The sequence below is a fragment of the Cladophialophora immunda genome, assembly GCF_000835495.1.
Source record: "Cladophialophora immunda strain CBS 83496 unplaced genomic scaffold supercont1.7, whole genome shotgun sequence".
In the NCBI taxonomy this organism is placed as follows: Eukaryota; Fungi; Ascomycota; class Eurotiomycetes; order Chaetothyriales; family Herpotrichiellaceae; genus Cladophialophora; species Cladophialophora immunda.
The window spans coordinates 3,198,027-3,219,496 of record NW_015622547.1 but is presented as its reverse complement, the minus strand read 5'-3'; the positions used below and the strand labels follow the sequence as shown (position 1 = coordinate 3,219,496).

At 53.6% G+C, this 21,470-nt stretch overlaps 8 protein-coding genes across 10 annotated transcripts; 2 read left to right on the top strand and 6 right to left on the bottom strand.

The window, feature by feature from the left end:
- Positions 1–80: 80 nt before the first annotated feature.
- PV07_11824 (uncharacterized protein) lies at positions 81–2,621 on the bottom strand. The gene is made up of 3 exons (XM_016399294.1): positions 2,243–2,621; positions 1,963–2,182; positions 81–1,905 (listed from the first exon to the last, which is right to left on the bottom strand). The coding sequence occupies exons 1-3, from the start codon at positions 2,448–2,450 to the stop codon at positions 723–725; spliced, it is 1,611 nt and encodes a 536-aa protein (XP_016243856.1). The 5' UTR covers positions 2,451–2,621; the 3' UTR covers positions 81–722.
- Positions 2,622–2,626: 5 nt separating this feature from the next.
- PV07_11823 (uncharacterized protein) lies at positions 2,627–5,882 on the bottom strand. Its single transcript, XM_016399293.1, has 9 exons — positions 4,791–5,882; positions 4,597–4,733; positions 4,283–4,547; positions 4,151–4,225; positions 3,880–4,103; positions 3,723–3,831; positions 3,570–3,674; positions 3,342–3,523; positions 2,627–3,284 (listed from the first exon to the last, which is right to left on the bottom strand). Exons 1-9 carry the CDS (start codon positions 5,372–5,374, stop codon positions 3,193–3,195), a joined length of 1,773 nt encoding a protein of 590 aa, XP_016243855.1. The 5' UTR covers positions 5,375–5,882; the 3' UTR covers positions 2,627–3,192.
- A 259-nt stretch (positions 5,883–6,141) lies between these two features.
- On the bottom strand, positions 6,142–8,035 carry PV07_11822. Of its 2 annotated transcripts, none has more exons than XM_016399291.1 (5): positions 7,575–8,035; positions 7,147–7,265; positions 7,000–7,095; positions 6,821–6,942; positions 6,142–6,764 (listed from the first exon to the last, which is right to left on the bottom strand). In XM_016399291.1, exons 2-5 carry the CDS (start codon positions 7,208–7,210, stop codon positions 6,735–6,737), a joined length of 312 nt encoding a protein of 103 aa, XP_016243853.1. In that variant the 5' UTR covers positions 7,211–7,265; positions 7,575–8,035; the 3' UTR covers positions 6,142–6,734. The 2 variants fall into 2 exon arrangements, with proteins under 2 accessions (XP_016243853.1, XP_016243854.1); XM_016399292.1 differs by having other exon boundaries at positions 7,826–8,035.
- A 1,684-nt stretch (positions 8,036–9,719) lies between these two features.
- Positions 9,720–14,736, bottom strand: PV07_11821 (uncharacterized protein). Its single transcript, XM_016399290.1, has 2 exons — positions 10,382–14,736; positions 9,720–10,312 (listed from the first exon to the last, which is right to left on the bottom strand). The coding sequence occupies exons 1-2, from the start codon at positions 14,669–14,671 to the stop codon at positions 9,980–9,982; spliced, it is 4,623 nt and encodes a 1,540-aa protein (XP_016243852.1). The 5' UTR covers positions 14,672–14,736; the 3' UTR covers positions 9,720–9,979.
- A 164-nt stretch (positions 14,737–14,900) lies between these two features.
- PV07_11820 lies at positions 14,901–16,870 on the top strand. 2 transcript variants are annotated; one of them, XM_016399289.1, is made up of 3 exons: positions 14,901–15,334; positions 15,425–15,569; positions 15,683–16,870. In XM_016399289.1, the coding sequence occupies exons 1-3, from the start codon at positions 15,173–15,175 to the stop codon at positions 16,624–16,626; spliced, it is 1,251 nt and encodes a 416-aa protein (XP_016243851.1). In that variant the 5' UTR covers positions 14,901–15,172; the 3' UTR covers positions 16,627–16,870. The 2 variants fall into 2 exon arrangements, with proteins under 2 accessions (XP_016243851.1, XP_016243850.1); XM_016399288.1 differs by having other exon boundaries at positions 15,665–16,870.
- Positions 16,871–17,098: 228 nt separating this feature from the next.
- On the bottom strand, positions 17,099–18,184 carry PV07_11819 (uncharacterized protein; the record flags this gene model as incomplete). The annotated part of the gene is made up of 1 exon (XM_016399287.1): positions 17,099–18,184. One exon carries the CDS (start codon positions 18,182–18,184, stop codon positions 17,099–17,101), a length of 1,086 nt encoding a protein of 361 aa, XP_016243849.1.
- Positions 18,185–18,419: 235 nt separating this feature from the next.
- On the bottom strand, positions 18,420–19,523 carry PV07_11818 (uncharacterized protein; the record flags this gene model as incomplete). Its single annotated transcript, XM_016399286.1, has 1 exon — positions 18,420–19,523. One exon carries the CDS (start codon positions 19,521–19,523, stop codon positions 18,420–18,422), a length of 1,104 nt encoding a protein of 367 aa, XP_016243848.1.
- A 223-nt stretch (positions 19,524–19,746) lies between these two features.
- PV07_11817 (uncharacterized protein) lies at positions 19,747–21,313 on the top strand. The gene has a single exon (XM_016399285.1). It carries the CDS (start codon positions 20,367–20,369, stop codon positions 21,015–21,017), a length of 651 nt encoding a protein of 216 aa, XP_016243847.1. The 5' UTR covers positions 19,747–20,366; the 3' UTR covers positions 21,018–21,313.
- Positions 21,314–21,470: the final 157 nt, after the last annotated feature.

Genomic DNA, 21,470 nt, shown 5'->3' with positions numbered 1-21,470 from the left:
TGGACGCTTGGGACAAATTCCATCGCGAGCCTTGGTCGGAATGTGCACGGGACCGGGAACAACATCAGGGAGGAAGAAAAGGGGTATCCATCCTCTCATTTCTAGAATTTCATGGGCCGCTCACAAACCTCTTGGAGCGGGACTCCTACTTGCAGTGATGATGCTGCCGGCCTGCACCTTTTCCTGGTGTTCGAGAATAAAGCCGCTATATATCCCTGAAAACATGATAGAGGTAGTCCAGACTCGTGCTGACTTCGGCTCCGACATGGAGTTCCGTGGAACCGGCCTATTGTCTTCACATCAGGGTGATAGTGCCATTGGTGTTTGGAAAATTCCACCGACTTACCAGGACCGGCCATGGATGGTTGCTGCATGTCTGCGGTCAAAGGGGATCAAAGCACGACTGCTTTCTGATAAATTGCCGGTCCACACGAATGCCGCTGTAAGTATACAACCGGCATGAGGCAACACGTTGTGTGCTGAGAATAACAACGGCCTCTTCCAGTCGCAACTTGCCATTCGAATGAGCGATTGTCCAAAGTCAGTCTGTTGAAGCGCAGCTTGAACCTTTGACCACTGGCAGGACCTAGGGGCCAAGCGCATGGCTTCTCAAGATGCGATTCCCCATGGCCCTTTTGTGTCTCTACCATTCTGTAGGCAAAGTCACTTTGCGATGCACAGGCTCAACGCCATGCCGCCCAAGGATCTGCGCCCTGGCCACCCTAATTTTTCTCCCTGTAAGGCTGGATCTCCTCACTGAGGGTACGTTGCGAGGAACGCGAACTGTGGTCGTTTCCGCGATTCTCATGGTGGACCTGCACTTCGATTTCCTTCTCTGCTTGACCGACTTTTGCGTTCCCCTCGCTGAAAGGCTGAGGCGATTCCTGGACCTGGACGGCCTCCGTGTCATTGGGGTTGCTTGGGGGTTTCTCCGGCACTCCTTTGCGCATATCATATCCACCTCGCCATCCTATCCATCCTTGCTCATGCGGACCGCGCAAGAAGCACACGACCAACGCTGCAGAAACAAAGCCGACGCTTGCCGACCCTGAGGAAATCCAACCGCCATCCGCATAGAGCGAATTCCCAACAGCGGTACCGATCAGCTGCCCCACGAAAACGCTGACCATATAAGCTGTATTGACCCGGTTCCTCGCTTTGGGCGCGACTTTATAGATGGCGGTCCGGTTGGCGATCTGGCTGGTCTGCAGACCGATATCGATCCCAACGGCCTGAATGACGGGACCAGCGACCGTAAATTTGCCGGTATATGTCCCCACAACCACGCCCATCAGACAGATAACTTCGCCAATGATAACTGAAAACAGGGGTTGATGTTTCTCCATGACTGTCCTGGCGAAGATGGGACCCCAAGTCATGCTGCCGATTCCGATCAAGGCAAAAAGACCGATGACCAGGGAACTGTAATGGTACGGGGAACCGGCCAGGAGGAAAGTGAGGGTTGTCCAGAAACTGGTGAAGGTTGTCGCGGTGAACATCCCAACAAGACATGCTTGGACTAATACAGGATACTTGACCACGAGTTTCACAATATCCCACAACAACATTGGGTACTTCTTCCAGATATTTTCGCCCGGGTTCGTTGAAGGATAATCTGGCATGAAGAGATACAACAAGACCAGGATGAAGTATTGCAACCCGAATGAGATCCAGTATATATAGCGCCAGCCGATGAATTTAGCAACGACCCCGGACAAGAGACGAGCGATCAGCATGCCCAGAAGCATTCCTGATACAACAATGGAGAGAGACGTTGACCGCCGATGAGGAGGAGCCATGTCGCCGACCAGTGGTAGCATCAGCTGCGGTGTCACAGTCGTCACACTTGTAATAAAGGTGATGACCCCGAAAGCAGCAAAGGATTTAGTCACGCAGAGGCCTATCCTGTAATGCACATCAGTATAAACGTGCAGCACTCCAAAAGAGGCTTCCTCGGCGTACCATAACGTTGCAGTAAACCAAACTAGCCAAAGCACAAAAGGCCTCCTCTTGACCAGGTCTCCCAATGGGCACAAGAACAGCAGTCCGGCGGCATATCCAGCCTGTGCCAAAGTGGGTATGTAGGAAGATTGTTCGTCGGTAACGTGGAAGTCGTCCGCGAGGAGATTGAGGATCGGATGAGTGTAGTAGAGGTTTGCCACGGTGAAGCAACCGGCGAAAGCTTAGGAGGCACAGGTTGTCAATTCATGTTCTTTTGTCCGAGGTTAGGATTCTCTCCTACCAAAGAGCACGTTCAACGCCATAGAGAACTGGAATGGCTTCTCGGGGTCATAGCGACACCTCGGCGGCACGTATATAAGGCAATCGTACACCTTCTGTGGGATTGTCCTCTGCGATCTCGGATCGCCATCTTGGGAGACTGTCGCCGGTGGTGCCTCAACGCTCACGGCTTCTTTGGTCCCCGAGGGACGCACTTCTGGCTGCGACATGATGGAGCAGCCGCAACTTCAAACCTGCGCACGGCACCGAGCAACGAAGAGAGAGGAGCCATGCTTTCTCCAGGTCCCTGATACTGGCTAATAACAGGGAGGATTTGGAGATAAATCTGGTGCGAAGGCTAATGTCCGATGTACGCAAATGACGCGAAGATGAATCGGATAAAGGACAAAAGGGCAAGGATCAAGGTGGAGAGACACATCTTCTCCAATCGTCCTTGCAGAAAGGAATCTCGTCGGCTAAACAATTCGCGGAATCTGGCCGGACAGGCGTCTTGCTCGGCATCTACGCCGATGCATAGGGAGTACCTAACCTTGGCTTAGAGACCACAGAACATCATTCAACATATATATAAAAAATAGGATTCTGGAAGTGAATCGAGAGCCACATACTGCTCTATGAATGTACGAGGTTGGGCTTAGGAGGATCACAAGCATCGGCGGGTCGACTTTTCGCTAGGAATGAGAAACCGTCCAAACCACCAAACAGATAAACAGAAAAAACAAGCATTGTGGGCGTCCCTCGACCAGTTAGTCTCTTTTCCGCTATGAGCAAAGCAAGGTGATCAAGCAGAACTTGGAAAACAACAAGCTGAGCAGAGAAGACATGGCAAGAAAGGTAGGGGAATCGGGTATCCAAGGGCACTAGGCCTCCATTTTGCCGCACGGTCGAAAAGCCCAAACAAGACGGCCGCCCATTTCATCGTCAGTGTCATTAGTCATTAGGGTCGTTAGGTCATGCAGCAGGGAGTCGTACGTTTTTGGTCGGCTTCGGTTTGCGAACGTCATCACGCAAGTCTTTGAGCGTCTTAACAAAGTCTTCGGCATCTGTACGAAGCCAGTGAGCCACCATTGGGTGCGGAGCGCGTTCTCGGGACGACCTACCAGTGAAAACCTCGAAGTCTAGAAGATGCTCGCCGTTTGCGCGGACGTGGGGTGCGTATTCGGAAGAAAAGACGTGGCGTTGAAGTTCAGCAAGATAAACCGTGGAGCTGTTCTTAGGCCACCGAAACCAGGTAGGTGAGGTGATTTTGTGTGTGATAAAAGCCGTCCAGATGGGCGTGCTGCTAGAAGACTCAGCTCTTGCATCTTGAAGTGACAGCATCGACATACTCCTTCATTTCTTTGTCGAGGACAGATGCTTCGAGGCGCATGGCGTCCGTCCTCTTATCACGGTACAATCGGAGGACATGGCGGTACCCGCCGTCACGGATTGCCCTGATTAAATCAGCCCGTGATCACCGGCAGAGCATTTCAGTAACTCACCCAGCAAAATGGAGGACCTCGCCGTCCAGATCATGGTCGATGTTGCGGAAATGCGATGTGCTGTCATGAGAACGCAGAGATAGAAAGGTACAATGGAAGATGACAAGCCCTGAGAAGGTCAGCGACATCCGGAGGAGGGACACCCTTGAGAACTGACATTCGTACGAAGTGAAGTTGAGGCTGGTCCAGCAAGTGCTCGCACCGCGAACTGTGGGACAGCAAAGGTACAACGATGACCCAGACCGCCGGATGTGCAATTCGCTAAGGGGGAAGCAAGACAGTCGAGGGTTCTTTCGATTGTCATACCATTCACAGACGAGTTTGGTGCGGTAGTCGCGAGCACGCCAGTAGAATTTCGTCCTCAGTCCGCCGGGGAATTTTCTGGTCACAGTCAATCATGGATCTTGCCCACAATTCACCAACCTTACAATTGGAGGATCCTCTCATACTCTGGATCCGGTCGTCTGCGGTATCGCGCATCCACATCGCCGAAACAGCAAGATCTGATCAGGAGCAGAGTGAGTGAGTGTCTTGAGTAGTGATGAAGGAGCCTTCCTTACGGGTTTGGGTCCACTTCCAGGGGAGTACTGGGCAAATTGCTGAAAATCTTGGTGGCCCAGTGGTTCGTGTCCGAGTCGACACTTGATGTTTGACTTAGAGTGGAAAACGTGGTAACGGGTGAAGCGGGAGAAACTGGAGATAATGGTGGCGGACTGGGAGCCGCTTGGTGCTGGAATGTCTCGTAACTATCTTGGGAGGTCGCCGGCGACATGGGTCGTTGAGGCTCTGGTCTTACTCGTTCATGAGACGGGAGGGGTCTGATCACTGCGACTCGTCAGTGCCATTCGTGACCGCAGCGACAGGAGCGAGTGACCTTGCTGGACTGGCACCAGAGAAAGAGTCGGAAACGTCTCCGAGGCTGGGATCAATCGTCTGTCTTCGCGTTGTAGGGTCTGGAGGTCAAAAATCTCGAGGCGCAGATCCTCGAGGTGTCGGCGGTTGAAGGCTTGCCTAACCAAAAAAAGCCCTTAAGCGACAGCCTCCTCAGGGCTCCAGGTGTTACTGTACCTTGAGAGGACTTTGCATAGTGAATAGGTGAAGAGTTTATATGTCTCTAGTCGTGTGTGGAGGGTCTGCTTTCCCATGTTCATGCAGTATCGGGCGACTTCTTTCCAGGCATCCTGGTAGTCTGCTTCGACCGGGGCGCGAGGTAGCTTGCCAAGGATAGTCCATACGTCTTGGAGGGTGAAGGCGACGCTATGCTGAAGGAGTTTCAGGTCGCCGGCAAAGGTTGAGGTGACCTTTCCGTTGACCGCGTCGATCTGATTGTTGAGCTCCCGCAGAGCCCAGCTCAAGCCGTTCAGCCCCGTGATCGCCAAGGTAATGTCCTGCTCATGATCCTGATCGCTGCTCCGGATCGTGCTGAGAATCTCTGCAATGTCCTGGGCTCTCCCAGCCTCCTCTCGTAGGAGTAGATCCATGCATGATAGACCGGGATGCGCCTTGGGATCAAATTGAGAGATGAAAAGGAATCCAGATCGGCTCGAGCTGTAGTGGAGAGGCTCCCTTTTGTGCTGAAATTGAGATGCGGGCTCAGGATAAGAGCGGACTGGTACTGAGAATCTCGTAATTCGCGCGGAGGCAAACCTCATGCAAGCCGTTGACGTGTCAAGCGGACAGCAGGCGAAGCCGAAGGATGAAGGGACCGATGCATACCTAGACACGACGCCGATTTGTCACCGTCCGGGATGCGCATGAACTGTCGCAACACAAGCTCTTAGGCTGTCCACTGCTGTCCACCGCTGTCCACTGTCATGCTTCGTACCAGGTTTAAATGACCTTGGCCCCCCGGCGAGGCAAATTTTACCATCTTTCTCGACCCGTGGGCGAAAGGCAGGGACGATATTCGAGCAGTCTGGCGGTGTCTGTTTCTCGAGAGAGGTGGCCAGATCGCCTGCATCATGCTGCAGGCATTGTTTTTGCTGCCTAAGCTAGGGCGTCCAAACAACTTTCTCTGAGCCCTTTGCTCTGGGGCAGCAGTCGTAGCAGCGAAGCGAGGGCTTTTATGCGGGTCGACGTGGTTCTACTTAGTTGTTGAAGAACAGATGCATCCTACCTGAAGTTCGTGAGTAGCTTGTGCTGTCTGTCAGCATCAATTCCGTATTATTGCTGGAAAACACCCGGGTGACAAATTGCAAGTCCTGCGTCGGGAGACGCGTCAAACCTCTGTTCCGAGTGTCGGGACAGCGACACTGTACACGAGGCTCGGATGGAAGATGCAACAAGGGTCCGCATGAAGGCTCCAAATCCGGTTCAGATCGAAGTGCACGCTGAGAAGATAGAAAAGGAAGCACCCATCTGGCCTTTTATAAGGTCGGAGTGTGTAACCTGCGCCTTGTTGCTGCCTGTGGCCAAGCCCAAAGAGCGCGGTAGGGAAACGGGGGCTGAAACGCGACGGACCCCCAGAAGGATCATCTACGCTCGGTGCTCGTGCTCCTCCTGGCACAATGCGAGGTGATGGAGCTTTGAAGCTGGCCGAATCTGTTCACGACAGACTGGAGCACACGGGTCTACGCTTGTTGGGGCTGTCAACATGGAGCAATCCGCCTAGACAGAATACTCGAGTGGAAATCCGCGCAAGAAGTCATCAATTGGATCTTTTGCCAGACATTGCATTGCATAAAAAGCTAGTATACAGCAAGGATCATAGTATGCTTAGGTATGCATGCAATGTTTGCAGCTCAGCTTTCCCGTTCGTGATCGTGACGATGATGATGTGATGATGCGCCACACCTCACGACGACATGACTTGACCTCTGAAGCTCAATGATTCCAGCCGTAAGCTGCGTTTTCTGAAGCATACCGACCATGTCCATAACTGACTCCCATAACCCCTGCCTCCCAGCCGATCATTGCTAGTGAAAACATGAAGACAGAAAAAGAGAAATACGACTGGACTTGGAACGCTGTCGCGAAAGACCGCAAGGTCAAGCGTGCATGGCGCGAGACCGTTTAGTCCTCATCGTCGTCGTCCTCGCCGGCCTGTTGGGCTGTTAGAGCATATCCCAGTTCCATTGGAGCGGGGATTGGACACTCACGTTGTATTTCGCCTTTTCGTCCTCATATCGCTTCTTGTCGGCAGCGGCCTTCTTCTCGTACGGCTCGCGCTGTTTGTCGCTCAGGGCCTTCCACTTATCACCGAGCACTTTGCCGACCTGGCCTGTGGTCTTTGTAAGCTCATCTGGTCATCGGTCGAGGAGAAAGGGAGCAGGCGTACCAAAGCTGATGCCAGGGTTCTCCTCACGGACATTCTCGCGCTGCTCGTTGGCGAAGAACATGTAGGCAGAGAGACCGCGCTTGGGAGCATTTGGGTCTGCGCATCACATCAGTAAAGGTCACACCATCAGGAGGAGTGTCCACTAACCCTTCTTCTTCTTCTCGGCACCACGGCCCTTAGTCTTGGTGGCTTTTCCTGTTGCCTTGGGCATGTTGACGGTGGAAGACTTTGGTGGCTTTGGATGAGTTCGGTTTGACAGTGGTTGTCTGCACGGTGCGTTGTTTAGCCTTGGTCCAGCGCAGAGGGAGATGCACAGGGTACACCAGATGGGAATGAAGGGATAGGTGATTTGATTTATGAACCGCAAGGGAAGCGCGCGACCAGAAGCGCTAAATAGCAACCAGGTAGAGAATCAAAACAGGACTCAAGGTGAGGGAGAAACAAAGGTGGGTGCTGTAAGTGCAAGCCGGGACGCCGCGCGCAGGCAATTTGGGATTGTTTTGAGAGAGTGCATTCGCGCCTCAAACGCGTGTTCTGGAAGTGGTAATGGGCAATTGGAGTGCGCTTGAACTCACCGACGCAACGAAGACGCGTCAATGAAGTGGGCAGAGGGCTGGAGAGCCGTGGGTGGTGGTGGTCAAGACCTGGTAGGCGCAGTGTGCTGGAGACGGCGACGACGAGGTCGCAAAAGGGAGCAAACAGGGCAGCAGGATGATGAGACGAGCATTTTGCATCGCAGTTTTGCGCGCAAGCTATGGAAGAAGAGAGTGGGTGGTGTGGAAGGTGAGGTGGGAAAAATAGTCAAGAGAAGAAAGTGAGTACTTACAGTATGAGGGTGATTTGGTGGTAGTAGTAACGCAGTGCAGCGCGCTCACAGTGTGCACACACAGTACAGTATGAGGGAGAGTGGTAGTAGGAGGAAAATGTATGGGAGGTGGGAGGTGGGAGGGTTGGGAGGCTGAGCAGCAGTAGTGAGAGACTGAGGAGAGAGGAAAGGGTCAGAAGAGCGGCAGGGCCAGACTCCCCGACTCCTTGACCTCCTTGACCTCCTTGAGGGAGCCTGTGTTGATCCTGGACCTGCCGCTGCCCTGCTTGCACCACTTGCACCACTTGCACCACGCAACCACCACCCATCCCCCCCCCTCTCCTCTTCTCCCTTTTCCCTTCTCCCCATCATCACTGCTACCGGCGCAACTACTACCACTACGAGCTCCGTTCTGACTCTCCCCTCTCTCGCTCTCCCTCTCCCTCTCACCTCTCGCCCTCTGATCTCTTCACCTTTGATCTCTTCTGCCTCTCTCGCTTCTTGCTCCTTCCCCTCCCGTCCACTCAGATCTCTCCAAATTCCCCCCCTCTCACCTCTTCAGAGTTCCCAGCTGAGGGAATCATTGAACTTGATTTGACCCTGTTACCCTGTGATCTCGTCACTCTGCGCCTTTGCTCATTCCCCTCCTGTGGTGTCAGTCTCTCAGTACGCCGTAGTACGAGTCGTTTCTCAGCTCGTGCCTCTCTACCTTCTTGCCCGCTCTCCACTTAACTCAACTCACTCTTCCCTCGCTCTCCTGTCACTCTCCTCCGCTAGCTCTCTCGCTCTCCTTGTTGCTCAGCACTACCGAGTACCTGCAACAGCTACCTGCGCCCTCTCTCAGGCCCGCAATAAAACCTACCCACTTCCATCAATCGGTTTCCCTGCCTCCCACATTTCCTACCCTACGGAACCCACTTCACGCACGCTCATTGCAACTACTCGATAATCATTTGACTGCGCTATCCATCAGTGGTCCTGCTTCCGTGCCATTCACACCACTGGCCCGTACCTTCTCCATTCCGCAGCTGAAACCATCTTTCACCTAGCCAAGCTCGAATCATAACAATTCCACTTTCAGGCAACAACTCTTGCCGCTTGGAAGCATCAGCTGTTTTGATTCCCTTTGTCCTCGTGGCACTCATCTCCCCCCTCTCCTCACCTGCCACCAAAATGCTTGGGAGTGCGCCCCCCTTCCTGCATTCCTCAGCAGATGGGTTTCAATTCCGTTCGTATCCACCATACTAGCCGTCCTTGCCTTTCCGGACATTAGCTTCCCTGGGAGAGTTTCTCGCGGTCGAAGTGAAGAGATGGAATGGGCTATGATGATCAGAGGACCCAAACAAACTCCTGGGTGTGTCTGTACCCGATGATGCAGTCCAAGGAGATCTGAACACTCTGGCAAAGGTCCTGAATTACTCGCATTATCTTGGCGCAGCTCCCTCCACGCATCGGTCCTCACATTGTTGGCAACTTGACGCTGACGAGGAGATTATTGATCAGGCCCGGTCCTAACTCTTGCCGCGGAGTTTAATGCACCCCCAAGCCCAGCAAGGCCCCCAACACAAGGATAAACTCGTGAAAAGCTACTGCATGGCTAGAATACATCCGGCCCGAACAATTCTCTCAGCAAAAGATCCCTACTCGTGATTACACAGGCTTGATCGGGTTCGTGGAAAACATGTTTGTAGCCAGGGCCCGGAAGCCTGGACATCACGTGCACCATGGTAAAACAAACAACCGATACCCGAACGGGGCTCATGTGATAGTCACGTGGTCGCACATGATGAGCCTCGGCTGCGAACATCTACGAGTACGAGTGGTTGGCGCGTCTTGCGTCCCGATGCTCCAAACTCCACCGCAAGCACTGCTCTATTCTCGTATGCTGTAACGAGGCAGCCTCTCAGTCGAGGCTGAAGAGGCTCTACATATTCAACCAACCCTCGAATACACGAGCAACACGAGCAACCCTCCCACATACGCGTCAAATACAACTTTTGATCGACTTTGGGGGGTATCAATTTCTCCATTTTTACGATTCAAAAGGGCGGCGCTGCTGTAGGGACATGGAAATCATTCCCAAATGCCAGCAACCTGCACCAGCCCGTCGCCACAGCTTTAAAGTTCCCGCACGGGGAAATCTACCACAGACATCGCCGTAGACGTGCCGTATGACTATGACCGGAACTCCATGCTGAACAACTTGTCCCAAGGTCTCTCCCTCGGCCTCATTGACGGTGACGGAGTCGACACAGCCTCCGCTCCCGCGCCACCGGCGGGATTCTTCGCTGGACTTGCCGCCGGCGTCGTTACGCTCTGGTTCTTTGGTTTATAGGGTGATTGTGATGTGCTTCTCGAAGCCGGGGCTGGTCTCCTATTCAGCCGTTGCGCCGTCAGAGGCGATTCAGTCTGCGTCGCTCTCAAGGCAGCGTAGCCACGTGAAGACGTTTGAGGATTTCTTCCCGTCGCGGCCGAGCCCGCAAGCTCAGACGTAGCAGGGTCACCACTCTGTTTTTCTCATCAGTCGGTGCACTTGTTTCCTCTTGTTTATGGGCCGAGAAGAAGATCTCGCCTCACCACTTCAAAGACCTGCGCATCCTCCCGGTCCGTCTGGCTCGCCTCGGTGGGACGGCGCACGATGCTGGGGACGCTGGCTGTCCCAGCTTGTCCCTGGCCCCGACCCGCCGCTTGGGCCGTAGTCGAACCCGCAAGATCCTGCGCTTCAGCCTCGTCGTTTTCATTTTCCGCGTCTGCATCCGCGTGGGCGTCGTCGTCCGGGATGGCCACAATTCTGCCGCTCGCGTCGTGTGGAGGTGCACGTCTTTGCTCAACGTCCGTGTCGCTCGAGATAGGCGCCAGCGGTGCAAGCTTCGACGAAGGCATCCCGTCCTTAACGCTGCTGCGGTCGAGAAGCTTGCCCTTGAGGTCCACGCTCTTTTTGCTCCCCGAGCTCGACCGCCGACTGTCCAGGCTTTTGGTGAGGGTCTTGGTGACCATGGTCGTCGTGGCACTGCTGCCACCAGCGCCCATACCCATGCTTGACTTATGCTCCTTCCGGCCCAATCCCATGTGTCCCTTGACCTCGACATTGCTCGCTGTCACGGTTGACTTTCCGACTGAGGGTGTGCCAGGCGCGCCCAATTTCTCCTCCTGCGCATCAATCATATACCATCTCAACCCGTCCGATAACTCGAAGGGATTCTCGTCGTCAACGCTCCGTGTCGACCCGCCATCATCCATGACCATACTTGCCGCGCCCACAGTCGAAGACGAGGTGTTGCCACGCATGCTCCTACTCAGGTCTACCACTCTCTCCTCGACCTTGGTAATTCGGGCGAGCAACCAGTCTCTCGACTGTAGTTTATGTGCATCCTGCTCTCTCAAAAAGTAGTGCGGTGCGCCGACATTGAACGCCGCCCAGGGTCTGGTCGCTTGATTCCTCGTGGGCAGGAACAAGGCCAGATCCCCTTCCTTGAAGCTCCTGTATGCGATCTTATCGTGCGCTTCGGCTTGCGAGCGGTGGGTCCGTTCTCTGTACGCGCGCGAGTCTTTTTGGTATTTCTTCGCCAGCGTTTCCACGTCCTTGTAGCGCTTCGTGATCAGGTCGATCGTGCTGTCCATGTCGAGCCTCGACAGGGCGGAGAGGAAGCCGGAGTACTTCGTCGACTCGGAGGTGAGATCGTTGTCGGACGTCCAATACAGGGTGTCGAGGTCTGAGGGGTCGGAGTAGTGTTGCGCGGGCGTGGATCCGGAGATGGTCCGCTTCATGGAAGTGCCTGGTCCAGACCCTTCGTTGCCGCTGAGCACGGCGCTCGCGTTGACTTTACTTGCGCGTTGAATTACCAGCGTGTCGTCCTGCCGCGAGACATAGTAGCCAAACTGTTCGAGCATGCGAATGATTCGATCGTGATGATGAAATAACTTCTCCGAAAGCTGTTTTGCCCTTTCGCCTCTCTTGTCAAAGTGCTTGCGCAATTTCTCTTGTTTGTCCGCCGCATTGACAGCCTCCCGATTGAGATCTTCGATTTCGTGCCTCAGGCGTTGAATGACACCCTCGTCTTCGGCTTTGCGGTCCATTAATTCCGCAACCTTGGTTTCCTCAGACTTGAGCTGTTGACGGAGGGCATCGGAGCCGGTCTCTCCAGCCGCGAATTTCTCACGCAAGGAATGCATCTCTGCCCGTTCACCCGCAAGTTCAGACTTGAGGACGGAGATCTTGCTGCGTTCCTGTTCGATGTCTTCCCTCAATTCATTCGCCCGCGTTTCCATCGTGGAAAGTTTCTCTGTTAGAGTTTTGATCTCACTTTCCGCATTCGCCAATTTCTCCTCAAGCGATTTATTCTCTGCGGTAGCAAGCTGGAGAGAATCGTCAAGACCTCGGGCATGGATAGCGGCACCTTCAGAGAGAATCTCTAGCGCGTTGACGAGGCGGCGAAGATCATCTGGAGGAGAACCTGCCGGTGATAGATTTGAGTGCGCCCCTTGCAGGATGGAGATGTATTCTTGCTGTTGATCCTCCATTGAGCGCAGTTGGTTCGCAAGGGTCATATTTTGAGATTGTGCAGCTGCTCGTTCTTCCTTCAGTTGATGGAGTTGACGATCGAGCGTTGCTGCTCGTTCGCGGTGCGCGGCTGCTTCCTTTCGTGCTGACTCGGCCCTGCGGTCCGATAGCGCGAGATCTTCCGCTGAGGTCTTCTTGAGTTGTTCCAATTCATTCCGCAAATTGAGTGTCGTTTGATCTTGTTCGGAGCGTAAATGGTCCCTCGAGTCGTTGAGACGATCAAGCTCCTCTTCGGCCTCTTCCAGTTTGACCTTTAGGCGATGTACTTCGTCGTCCAGCAATTGTCGCTCCTCCTCGAATTCTTGCTTCTGCGCTTCGAAATTGGCCATCAGATCTCGCTTGACCAATTCCGCTTCCTGCATCTTGTCTCTACTCTCAGTACTTGACCGCCGTTCTGCGTGAGCCTCCTCTTGCAACTTTTGAATCTGACCTTCTAATGCGACAATCTTCTGCACCAAGGACTTCTCATCCTGATTGTTGGACAGTCTTCTGAGCGAGACTGATGACCTGCGCGACAGGTCGCTGTGTCTTTGTAGCACACTTGGTGAAGGTGTCTGCTGTCGTTCAAAGTCCGCAGCGCTGCCGGGCTGGAAGATCCCACTAGGAGGCCGACTGAGCTGGCTTTGACGGTGGAGGAGATCTTCCAGCTTGCGCACTCGACTATCCGATGCGCGAAGCTTCTCCTCAAGTCTGGCTTTCTCGTCTTGTAGACCTCGGACTTCGTCTCCGCTACGGAGAGCAGCACTCTGGCTAAGATCGTGAATACTCCCGTTCTTGAAAGGTTTCGTTTTCTGCTTCCGGGTCGGGGCATCTAAATCTTTCATTCGCTGCATGACTGACTGCACTGCGTCATTGATACCGAGTGCCCTCAGGTCGTCAACCCAGGCGAAGATTTCGTCTCTGCTTACAAATGGCCAGGAATTTCGCGGCGCGGTTGCTTTTAGGTCGATGAGTGCATCTTTGGCGTTCATATCCTCGTTCAGGAACTCGCCGTGCGAAGCCGTCCATTTCTTTCGTCTTCTTTGCTCCTCCTCGGTCTGCAGGGAAAGATCCTCATGGAGAACGTCAACCTCTGCCCGCATCCGCTCAGTCCACTCGGATCTTCGGGTTGCTTCCACCAGTGTAGCACCATAGACAAGGGGTAGCTGGAAAACTCGATTGAGGGCGGCGAAGTTGTCGTTGTCGTGAAAGTCCAGGTTCGTGATACCTGACTGTAGTTCCGCTAGGCGAGACTGGATACCAGAAATGATTTGCAGGGTCGAATACCAGTCATTAGACGCAGTATTTCGAGTTTCGGACGAACTCAAGGAAGCCTGGATAATTTCTTCCACGACACCATGCATGGCAGGCAACAATTCACGAGTGTGCACCGCAGCCTTCCTTGACGCTGCAACCACGGATTTTTGGTTGTCTTGCATCTGTACGACATCTTCATAGTCCGAGGTGATCCGCTTCGCCAGTGTCTCAGCCTCGTCCATCAGGGCATTGGTGTCGAAGTCTGGTACTTGCGTCGAGCGAGCCTGGGCCTGATTCGTATCCTGCTTCAAGGTCTCCATGCCCGACTGCAGTTCACGCAGCCTCCTTTCAAAGTCGGCTGAGCTTTGTTCGACCCTCTCAGCAGCAGTCTGCAGGCCATCTCGGTCGACCAAATCGAAAAGCGTGCCGACAGGTGCTGCAGGGTCCTTGCCATCAGGCTCCGCCGGGCGCCGCAAGACCCTGACGACGTCTTCGCGAACGGGCAGCTCTGCAAGGGTATCTACACTCGCCTGCCAGTCCTTGAGGACCTCTCGATGTTCTTGTATGTAGCCCTGAGCCCATTGATTTGTCTCGTCGAACCTCTGCTGCAGTGTCGTAACGTGGTTCCGCAGGTTGTCCAGGGCGACCTTCATGGACCTAGCAATGACAGATGCCTCCTCTGCACAAATTTCAATGTTCTCCACCCCTGTTCTGGCAACATCGAATGCCTCAAGCGCCCAGGTCCGTCTAGAGTTGAACAGCTCGTGCCATGCTTTGAGGCTGGTCTCGTCGGTGAGATATGAAGGGGGTTCGGAGAGGGGTTTGAGTTGGACATCGTCTCGGGAGGGAGGCTTGGAGTCGGGGGACAGGAACTGTTTGTCATAGACAAAGACCTCTTGCTCGTTACTGAGATTCTTGACAATCTTGCCGCGAGCCGTCATCAAGATCTGGCGAGAGGCTGGAATGGCCGTATTGGCTTCGATCCATGACCGCAGATTGTCGACACGGGCAACAGGGTCATTGAAGGTGAGCACGCCGCCGGTATGGGAAATGTAGACTTGTAGTGCCATCGTCTCCCCCTTCACCACCTCCACTGCAACTTCTAGAAGTCCAGGCAGATCTATCTGGGAGAGAGGGAGTCGGAGATAGCATTAGGCGGAACCGTTAATCCACACCGCGTCTGAGAGGCAGCAAGTCGTGTGAATGGATGGAATTCTTAGTCAGCAAATCTCCTTCGTCGTGTCGGTTTGTCTTTCCATCGGGGATCGGAAGATTTGTCCCGTTTCAGTTACTGTGACTGGACGGAGTACTCCTATATAGAGTATGTCGTTGGGCGTCTAGGGAGGTAGCAAGGCGGATATAGACTACTGAGTAGCTGATCTTTTGCGATTTTCGTGTTCAGAAGGCCGGAGGCACATGTGAAGGTCTCGAACAGTTTATATGTGCCCGGCGCTGACAAGTGACTCTCTCATCTTTGGTTCCAGGTCACAAGGCATCAGAAGGTCAGCTGGAAGTCACCAGCACAAGCCCAACTCAGCGACAATCAGGAGGGACGGACATCCCAGCCCACAATGAGCAGCTTTCAAAACATCGAGAGGCCATCCTTCGTGTGGCACTGGCGGAGCTGGGAGGATTTCAAAGCCGCCTCGTTGTTCACGCTGGGCAACTATGCCAATGTCATTCTCCTGGCTGTCTTCCTTATCTTGGCCATAAACCAAGTGAGAGTCAAGAATGTGAGTTTTGTGAGCCTTGTCGCTACGTCTACAGCAATCCGCGCTTTGCCCGATCACTTCACGTCGCGGATATCGCTGATATCTCCCTAGAAAGCCGCGAAGAAGATCGGTTTCGAGAATCGCTATCTCAAAGCCCCCGAGTTCCCTCCCGTGGAGGAGCAACCAGACTTTGACTGGGAAAACACGGAACCTCTCCGTTTCCGACCCTTCAAGTCCAAGTACCATTTGACTATGGGTGAGTTCACGGCCGATCCTGCCTTGACGCTCCTCTGTCCTCTCCAGTAAAATCTCTTCTCTTGTTCCTACAAGAAGAGGCTGACTCTACACGAGCCGAATCTGACGAATCAGCACTTGAGAACCTCCCACCTTCGGAGTTACTAGTGATGGACAGGAACTACGCAGACCGCGTTGCCTATCGCCGGAAAGTGATGGCCGAGCACGGTGAGCACGTTGTTGCCGTGAATGACGATTACCGCATTCGCCCCGCTGTCGTCGAGCTCTACCAATTCCTTCTCGGCACCTACCTGCCCCTGCGCTTCCCTCAGATGTTTAAACTACACGAGACCGATTACGAGGAGGGCAAGACGTTTATGCTGGAGAATCTGGTGACCAAGGCTCTATTTCCCGCGAAACCCTCGCCTCGGACGTCGACGAAAATGTTGTTGGAGACCCTGGGCCGAACCCTGGACGAAGACTTCCTCTTCCTCTTTCCCGAAGAAGGGGACCCAAGTACCGACAAGAAAGAAACGAACGACGAGAGCCCGGAAGGCGATGCAAAGTATATCCTCGAGGCCTACGTCTGCTGCTGCCCCAGCGGTTTCGACCCCGCCGAGAAACTCGGGCATCGACTCGCCAAAATCCACGGCCCTGTGCCTGGCTACCCTCAAAAACTAGAGGCATCGATGGACCGATTCTTCTCCCGGCTCGAAGTGGGCAAATACGTCCGCCGCGTAAACTGGGCCATCACCACGAACACGGACCTGTATGCGGCCGGGCCCGGAACTAACCACGCCCACGAAGGGGACGAGGTTGAGGAACTCGAGGACGTTGACGTGGACAAGACGTTCTTGAGATGCGAGAGGCAGACGCTCCACAGGTTACCAAAGAGTAAGGCGCTGGTGTTCGCCTTCAAGACATATCTGTATCCGATTGCCGAGGTGAAGGAGGAGGGAAAGGGAGAGGAACTCGCACAGGCGATCGATGGGTTGAAGGAGGGGAGTGTGCCCGCAATGCACTTTTACAAGAGAGGCGTCGTGTGGGGGGAGGCAGTCAAGAGGTATCTCAGAAGCTGATCCCAAGAGGAGAGAGATAACAGAGGTTGAAATGGGCGTACAGTACCCTGGTATATATGGCGATTGGATCTTACGATGTTCATGTCAATACGTGATTGATGGATCGATCGAACGAATGAATGCTTGATTGAATGAGCTTGTATCTCTACCTCTTTGGAAGAAACCGCCTTTCTTCTTCGAAAGCTTGCAACGAGGCAAGAACACTACTGGAAATAGGGTTCGTAAGACTGGAATTCTTCCTGAGAGGCTATATCAAAATCATGTATAAACCTCTGTTCTTGATTTGCCGGATGACAGTATGAAGCCAACCAAGTTTTAAGAACGAGGGATTAGGGATTTAGGAGTATTCAGTGGTATGGAACAGAGATTCCAGTGTGGGAAGTAAGATGGGATATGAGGATCTGCAGAAGAAAGGCTTTTGATATCCTCATGGCTCTTCACCTTCGGATCGATCGGTTTTGTGTCTATTTATCTATCCCAAGCGCTCGACCACCTTGATCAGGTCTGCTGTGACACCCATCGCGGTGACTTCGCCGCCTGCGCCCGCTCCCTGTATGACCAGCGGGTTCGCACCGTACCGTTTGGTATAAAAGCAAATCAAGTTATCACTGCCCTTCAAGCCGGCAATCGGTGATCCCTTCTCTACCATTTCCAATCCGACCTTGACCTCACTCTTGCCAACATCCACCGACCCGACGTATCTCACAACCTTGTTCTGAGCGGCCGCCTGGGACTTGTACGACTCCATCTGCTCGTCAAATTCAGGTAGGCGAGCCATGAACTCGTCGCTGGAACTCGCGGACTCAAGTTCTTTCGGGATGAGACTCTGAACGGGGAAGGAATCTGGTCCTTGCACCTTCAACCCTGCCAGACGAGCGAGAATGGTGAGTTTCCTCGCGACGTCCATCCCGTTCAGGTCGTCCCTCGGATCGGGTTCAGTGTACCCTGCCTCTTTCGCCTGCTTCACAATCTCCGACCATTTCCCTTTGCCGGATCCATCGACGGGAGCAAAGGAGTTGAACAGGAATGACATGGTTCCTGAAAACACGCCTTCAATGCGTGTGACTTGATCGCCCGTCGCGACCAGGTCTTTCAATGTAGATATCACGGGAAGGCCGGCACCCACACTGGATTCGTGGTAGACCATAGCTTGTCCATTTGCCTGATCGACTGCGGAGAATATATCGTTCCAGAGCTGTAGACTGCTGGAAAAGGCCTTCTTGTTCGGCGTCACGACACTGATCCCTTTGCGTAGAAACGATGGGTATGCGTTTGCGACATCTTGAGAGGAGGTGTTGTCGACGAGTATGACCTTTCCAGGCGCGGACGAGAGATATTTGATGAGTTCGTCAGGAATGGAGAGGAGTTTTGAGGTCGAGGCTTGCAAGTCGGAGGGCGAAACAGGGGTGTAGGACGTATCGTAGAGTTGCTTCGAGGAACGGGAAAGGAAAATCAGGGTGGGGCGCAAACGAGCAGGTAACGAAGAGACCTGAGACAGAAAACAGGTGCCGACACCGCCGACGCCGATCACGGCGAGATAGATGCTAGGCGAGGACATATTTGAAGACGATGGAGAGGTGAGAGCGCGTTGTTGCGTGCTGAGAGGAAATCGGGCATTGAAACTTTTCTCTGTCGGACTCAATTGAATGCGGGGTAAGGATGCAGGAGATAAGGCTGCGCAACAGCCTCGTCAAGTGGGATAGGCACGTGCTCCAGCATATGGCATTAACAGCAGTGGAAGAAACCGTGAGACACCAGTGGGGCGGTTCAATGTCGGCCGTTATCGTTGATCATCATTGATTTCGCACATCAAAACCAGGAAGGCCAGCCTGACCACCTATGTCCTCCCAAAATCTGGCGTAATCCACCCCTTTCTTCTCCAAGCGAGCCCTCAGTTCGCGGATCGCTTCAGCCTGCCGTCCTTGCGTAAACCCTCCAGGTTGCGAGGTTTCAAACTGGACGATCTCAATCCAACGGAAGAAGACGCTTTCAGCACCAAGATCTGTAAGAATGCGTCTGAATCTTTCCACAGTGCTGTCCTGCTGCTGTCCATTGGCCGTAATGTCTGGGGCTTCATGGACTTTCCAGACAAGCCATTGCTTCTCATAAAATACCAGAGCTAGATTTTCGAGGTCCTTCAGTTGGATCGCACCTTTCTCCACCAGCCTATGTGCGTCCAGCATTGCTTTGAAGTCGAGATCCCAATCCTTGTCAAGGAGTAGATAGCCAGTCTTCGCAAGAGTCGCAGTCCGCATGGCTGGGTCGACTTTGACTTTGATGGTCAATTCTTCGTCCAAATTCCACGTCTTTACCTCCTCTGGGGTGTCCCCAACAAGCAACGGTGTGTCCCATTTTCTGCCTCTGCGAACAATGATTTCGGTACTCCTGAAGCCTATGGTTCTCCTCCATTCCCACGGGCCCACGAACCTCAACAGTCTGCTGCCAAAGACAAATTCCTTGGGCCAGCTTCCAAGCAAGCCAAAGATTGCATAGTCGAGCATGAGCAAGGCAGTCCGTGACGTGACAGCATTCATAAGTTCTCCCACTCCCGCAGTCGCAGTGTCAATTTTATATGCAGTGTCATATCCGAATATGGTAATGATTTGTTCGAGGTAGATTGGTACGGCATAGTAGAGGCGAATGCAGAGTCCGATCGTGATGAGCAGATTAAGGAGGACGGGGACGGCGAATACACGTTTCTTGAGACTCGGCGGTGTGTGGTCTAGGTGAACCAGGTATATGTGGTCCGTAGGAAGGGTCGATAGGAAGGGTCTGAGCGAAGTTGGGGCGTATTGAAACGGGGTGGGAGGCCCGGTGACAGTACTCGCAGGTGGTTTTGTGTGGGCAGTCGCGCTGGCAGCCGGTTTGTTGGCTCGCTTCCCAGCGCCACGAGCCATCTTGTCCGAGTGCCGCAGATGAGCTACCGTCAATACCGCCTTGTTGCCGGCTGGCACAATCGCAGGCGCAGAACAATAATGGCGACAAGATCTCGGGGGTTCAACTGCGCGAGTCAGGATACCCACGTGATATCGGCGTACTGATTCAGAGCCATTCTAGCATGAGGCTTTAATCTCGGACGCCGTATTCCTTCAGCTTCGTCTCCCTCCTTCCAATCAGGAGCCAACGTCAAGGCTTCAACCCTGCTCGTACTACATATGCTCACTGCCCAGATCAACCAGGACTCCCCGTTGAGGGTAAAGTGCACCCGTTTGCCAGACAAGGTCAAGCCCAGCCAAGCATTGAGGCTTGTGCAAAGCTTGGTGACCTGGCTGGCTCTGGGGCGGTTCGAGCTGAATGCCAAAGCTGACATGCACTAGGGGCTGAGGTCCAGAAATTGCCCAATCCAGCGTCTGCCACATCCTGCGCAATCTGGATCTGCTACTATATCAGGCACATTCTGCTTACAAGACCCTGTCGCCCAATAAAGCCGTGTCTGAGGTGCCGAAGCTTTTGGCACAAGTGCTTATGCTCACCTCCCCCCGTGCCTGGCAGTGGCCTTGGTCTCTATGCCTGGGCCGCCACATGTCTCTCTGAAATACTGGCTCTTCGCTGCCCTCGCGACGATCCTTTGGAAACTCCCTTTGCGAAGTGTCGGCGCCCTGGGTTTCGCTGTCAAGTCCTCTTTCCTTTCCACCTTTTTACTTTCGAACCGAGTCACTCTTTCGTTGATTAACCTGGCAGTTATTTCACCTTGAAAGCCTACACTTGGCCATTCCCTTTCTTCGAAGTAATACTGAACCATGGACTTCATTCCCGACCGCCTGCTCTTGGGCATCCGAGACGCGAAAAGCGCAGTACCTAACCTGGCGAGTGGACACACCGCGACAACGACCTCAGTCCCGAACAGCGCCAAGGTCACTCACGCTCTGGGCAAGTTGGCTCAAGCAGGAGTCGGCAATGAGGCCGTCAATTCAGTCCTCGGCCTGTCCACCACCACAACTACTCGCTACCCGGAAAAGATTACCCACGCCGCCGAAAAACTGAGCAACGCCGGCCTGAGTTCTGACAGCACGCCTTCTCTTCCGGCACAACAACAAAGCAGCCACCATCTTGCCACAAAATACATCATTGTAATTGCTGTCGTTGGCGCCGTCGTCCTCCTCGCCCTCTTGACTGGCGGATGCCTGTGCTGGAGACGGTACAAGAGAAGAAGAGCGTACAATGTGGTGAGCAGGGGCGTGGACACCAAGGGCAAAGGAGTAATGCGGGAGAAAGAGGATATGTTTAATGCCGACATGGGAGAGGCCGAGAGCTTTAATGTGGATGGCCAGAAGCTGACAGAACGCAACTTCGAGAGTGGATACGACAAGGTTGACACTGGCTATGAAGGCACAGGTTATGGAGCAGTGGAAGAACATGGTGGCGACAAGAGGGCGAGACTCGAGGCTTGAAAGTCGAGGCTTGATACTCAAGGCCAGAAATGCGATCTTGGAGATGTCGCAACTTACTGATGTAAATGTGGTGGTGATCTTCCCAAGGAAATGACGGGCACAAGGCGTTGGGCAAGGATGTCGCACCAGAGGGAAAACAAGAATGGTCCTAGCAGGAGTCGAGGTTAAGTTGGTGTCGTTCTCTTTTTGTCTTCTCGAACAAAATTTCCCACGTTCGTTTTCTTTCGTTACGTTTCTCTTCAATCCACATGGCCGCATCTTCTTGACTTCTTGATAGAGGAGCCGCGCAAACCCGGACGTATCCTTTTCGATCCATACAATGTTTGCCCATTTCTCCTTGTGTCTGCCTACCTCTGTCGCTCCCCTGTCCACAGACCGATGCGTCCAGGCTCTTCACAAGATCACATCAATTGAGGGGGCAGTGCTGACCAAATAGGGGCTGGGCCGCAAAAG

Excerpts from the sequence above, each read along its gene's own strand:
- PV07_11824 (XM_016399294.1), bottom strand. The coding sequence starts at position 2,450 with ATGTCGCAGCCAGAAGTGCGTCCCTCGGGGACCAAAGAAGCCGTGAGC. Across the intron at positions 2,183-2,242 it reads GGCGTTGAACGTGCTCTTTG|CTTTCGCCGGTTGCTTCACC; the intron begins GTAGGAGAGAAT and ends GTGCCTCCTAAG. Across the intron at positions 1,906-1,962 it reads TGGTTTACTGCAACGTTATG|GATAGGCCTCTGCGTGACTA; the intron begins GTACGCCGAGGA and ends TGTGCATTACAG.
- PV07_11823 (XM_016399293.1), bottom strand. The coding sequence starts at position 5,374 with ATGAGGTTTGCCTCCGCGCGAATTACGAGATTCTCAGTACCAGTCCGC. Across the intron at positions 4,548-4,596 it reads TCTGGTGCCAGTCCAGCAAG|TGATCAGACCCCTCCCGTCT; the intron begins GTCACTCGCTCC and ends GACGAGTCGCAG. Across the intron at positions 3,832-3,879 it reads CAACTTCACTTCGTACGAAT|GGCTTGTCATCTTCCATTGT; the intron begins GTCAGTTCTCAA and ends TGACCTTCTCAG.
- PV07_11822 (XM_016399291.1), bottom strand. The coding sequence starts at position 7,210 with ATGCCCAAGGCAACAGGAAAAGCCACCAAGACTAAGGGCCGTGGTGCC. Across the intron at positions 6,943-6,999 it reads GAACCCTGGCATCAGCTTTG|GCCAGGTCGGCAAAGTGCTC; the intron begins GTACGCCTGCTC and ends CAAAGACCACAG. Across the intron at positions 6,765-6,820 it reads ACGAAAAGGCGAAATACAAC|GCCGGCGAGGACGACGACGA; the intron begins GTGAGTGTCCAA and ends ACAGCCCAACAG.
- PV07_11821 (XM_016399290.1), bottom strand. The coding sequence starts at position 14,671 with ATGGCACTACAAGTCTACATTTCCCATACCGGCGGCGTGCTCACCTTC. Across the intron at positions 10,313-10,381 it reads ATGCGCAGGTCTTTGAAGTG|AGTGGTGACCCTGCTACGTC; the intron begins GTGAGGCGAGAT and ends TGAGAAAAACAG.
- PV07_11820 (XM_016399288.1), top strand. The coding sequence starts at position 15,173 with ATGAGCAGCTTTCAAAACATCGAGAGGCCATCCTTCGTGTGGCACTGG. Across the intron at positions 15,335-15,424 it reads ACCAAGTGAGAGTCAAGAAT|AAAGCCGCGAAGAAGATCGG; the intron begins GTGAGTTTTGTG and ends ATATCTCCCTAG. Across the intron at positions 15,570-15,664 it reads CAAGTACCATTTGACTATGG|CCGAATCTGACGAATCAGCA; the intron begins GTGAGTTCACGG and ends ACTCTACACGAG.
- PV07_11817 (XM_016399285.1), top strand. The coding sequence starts at position 20,367 with ATGGACTTCATTCCCGACCGCCTGCTCTTGGGCATCCGAGACGCGAAA.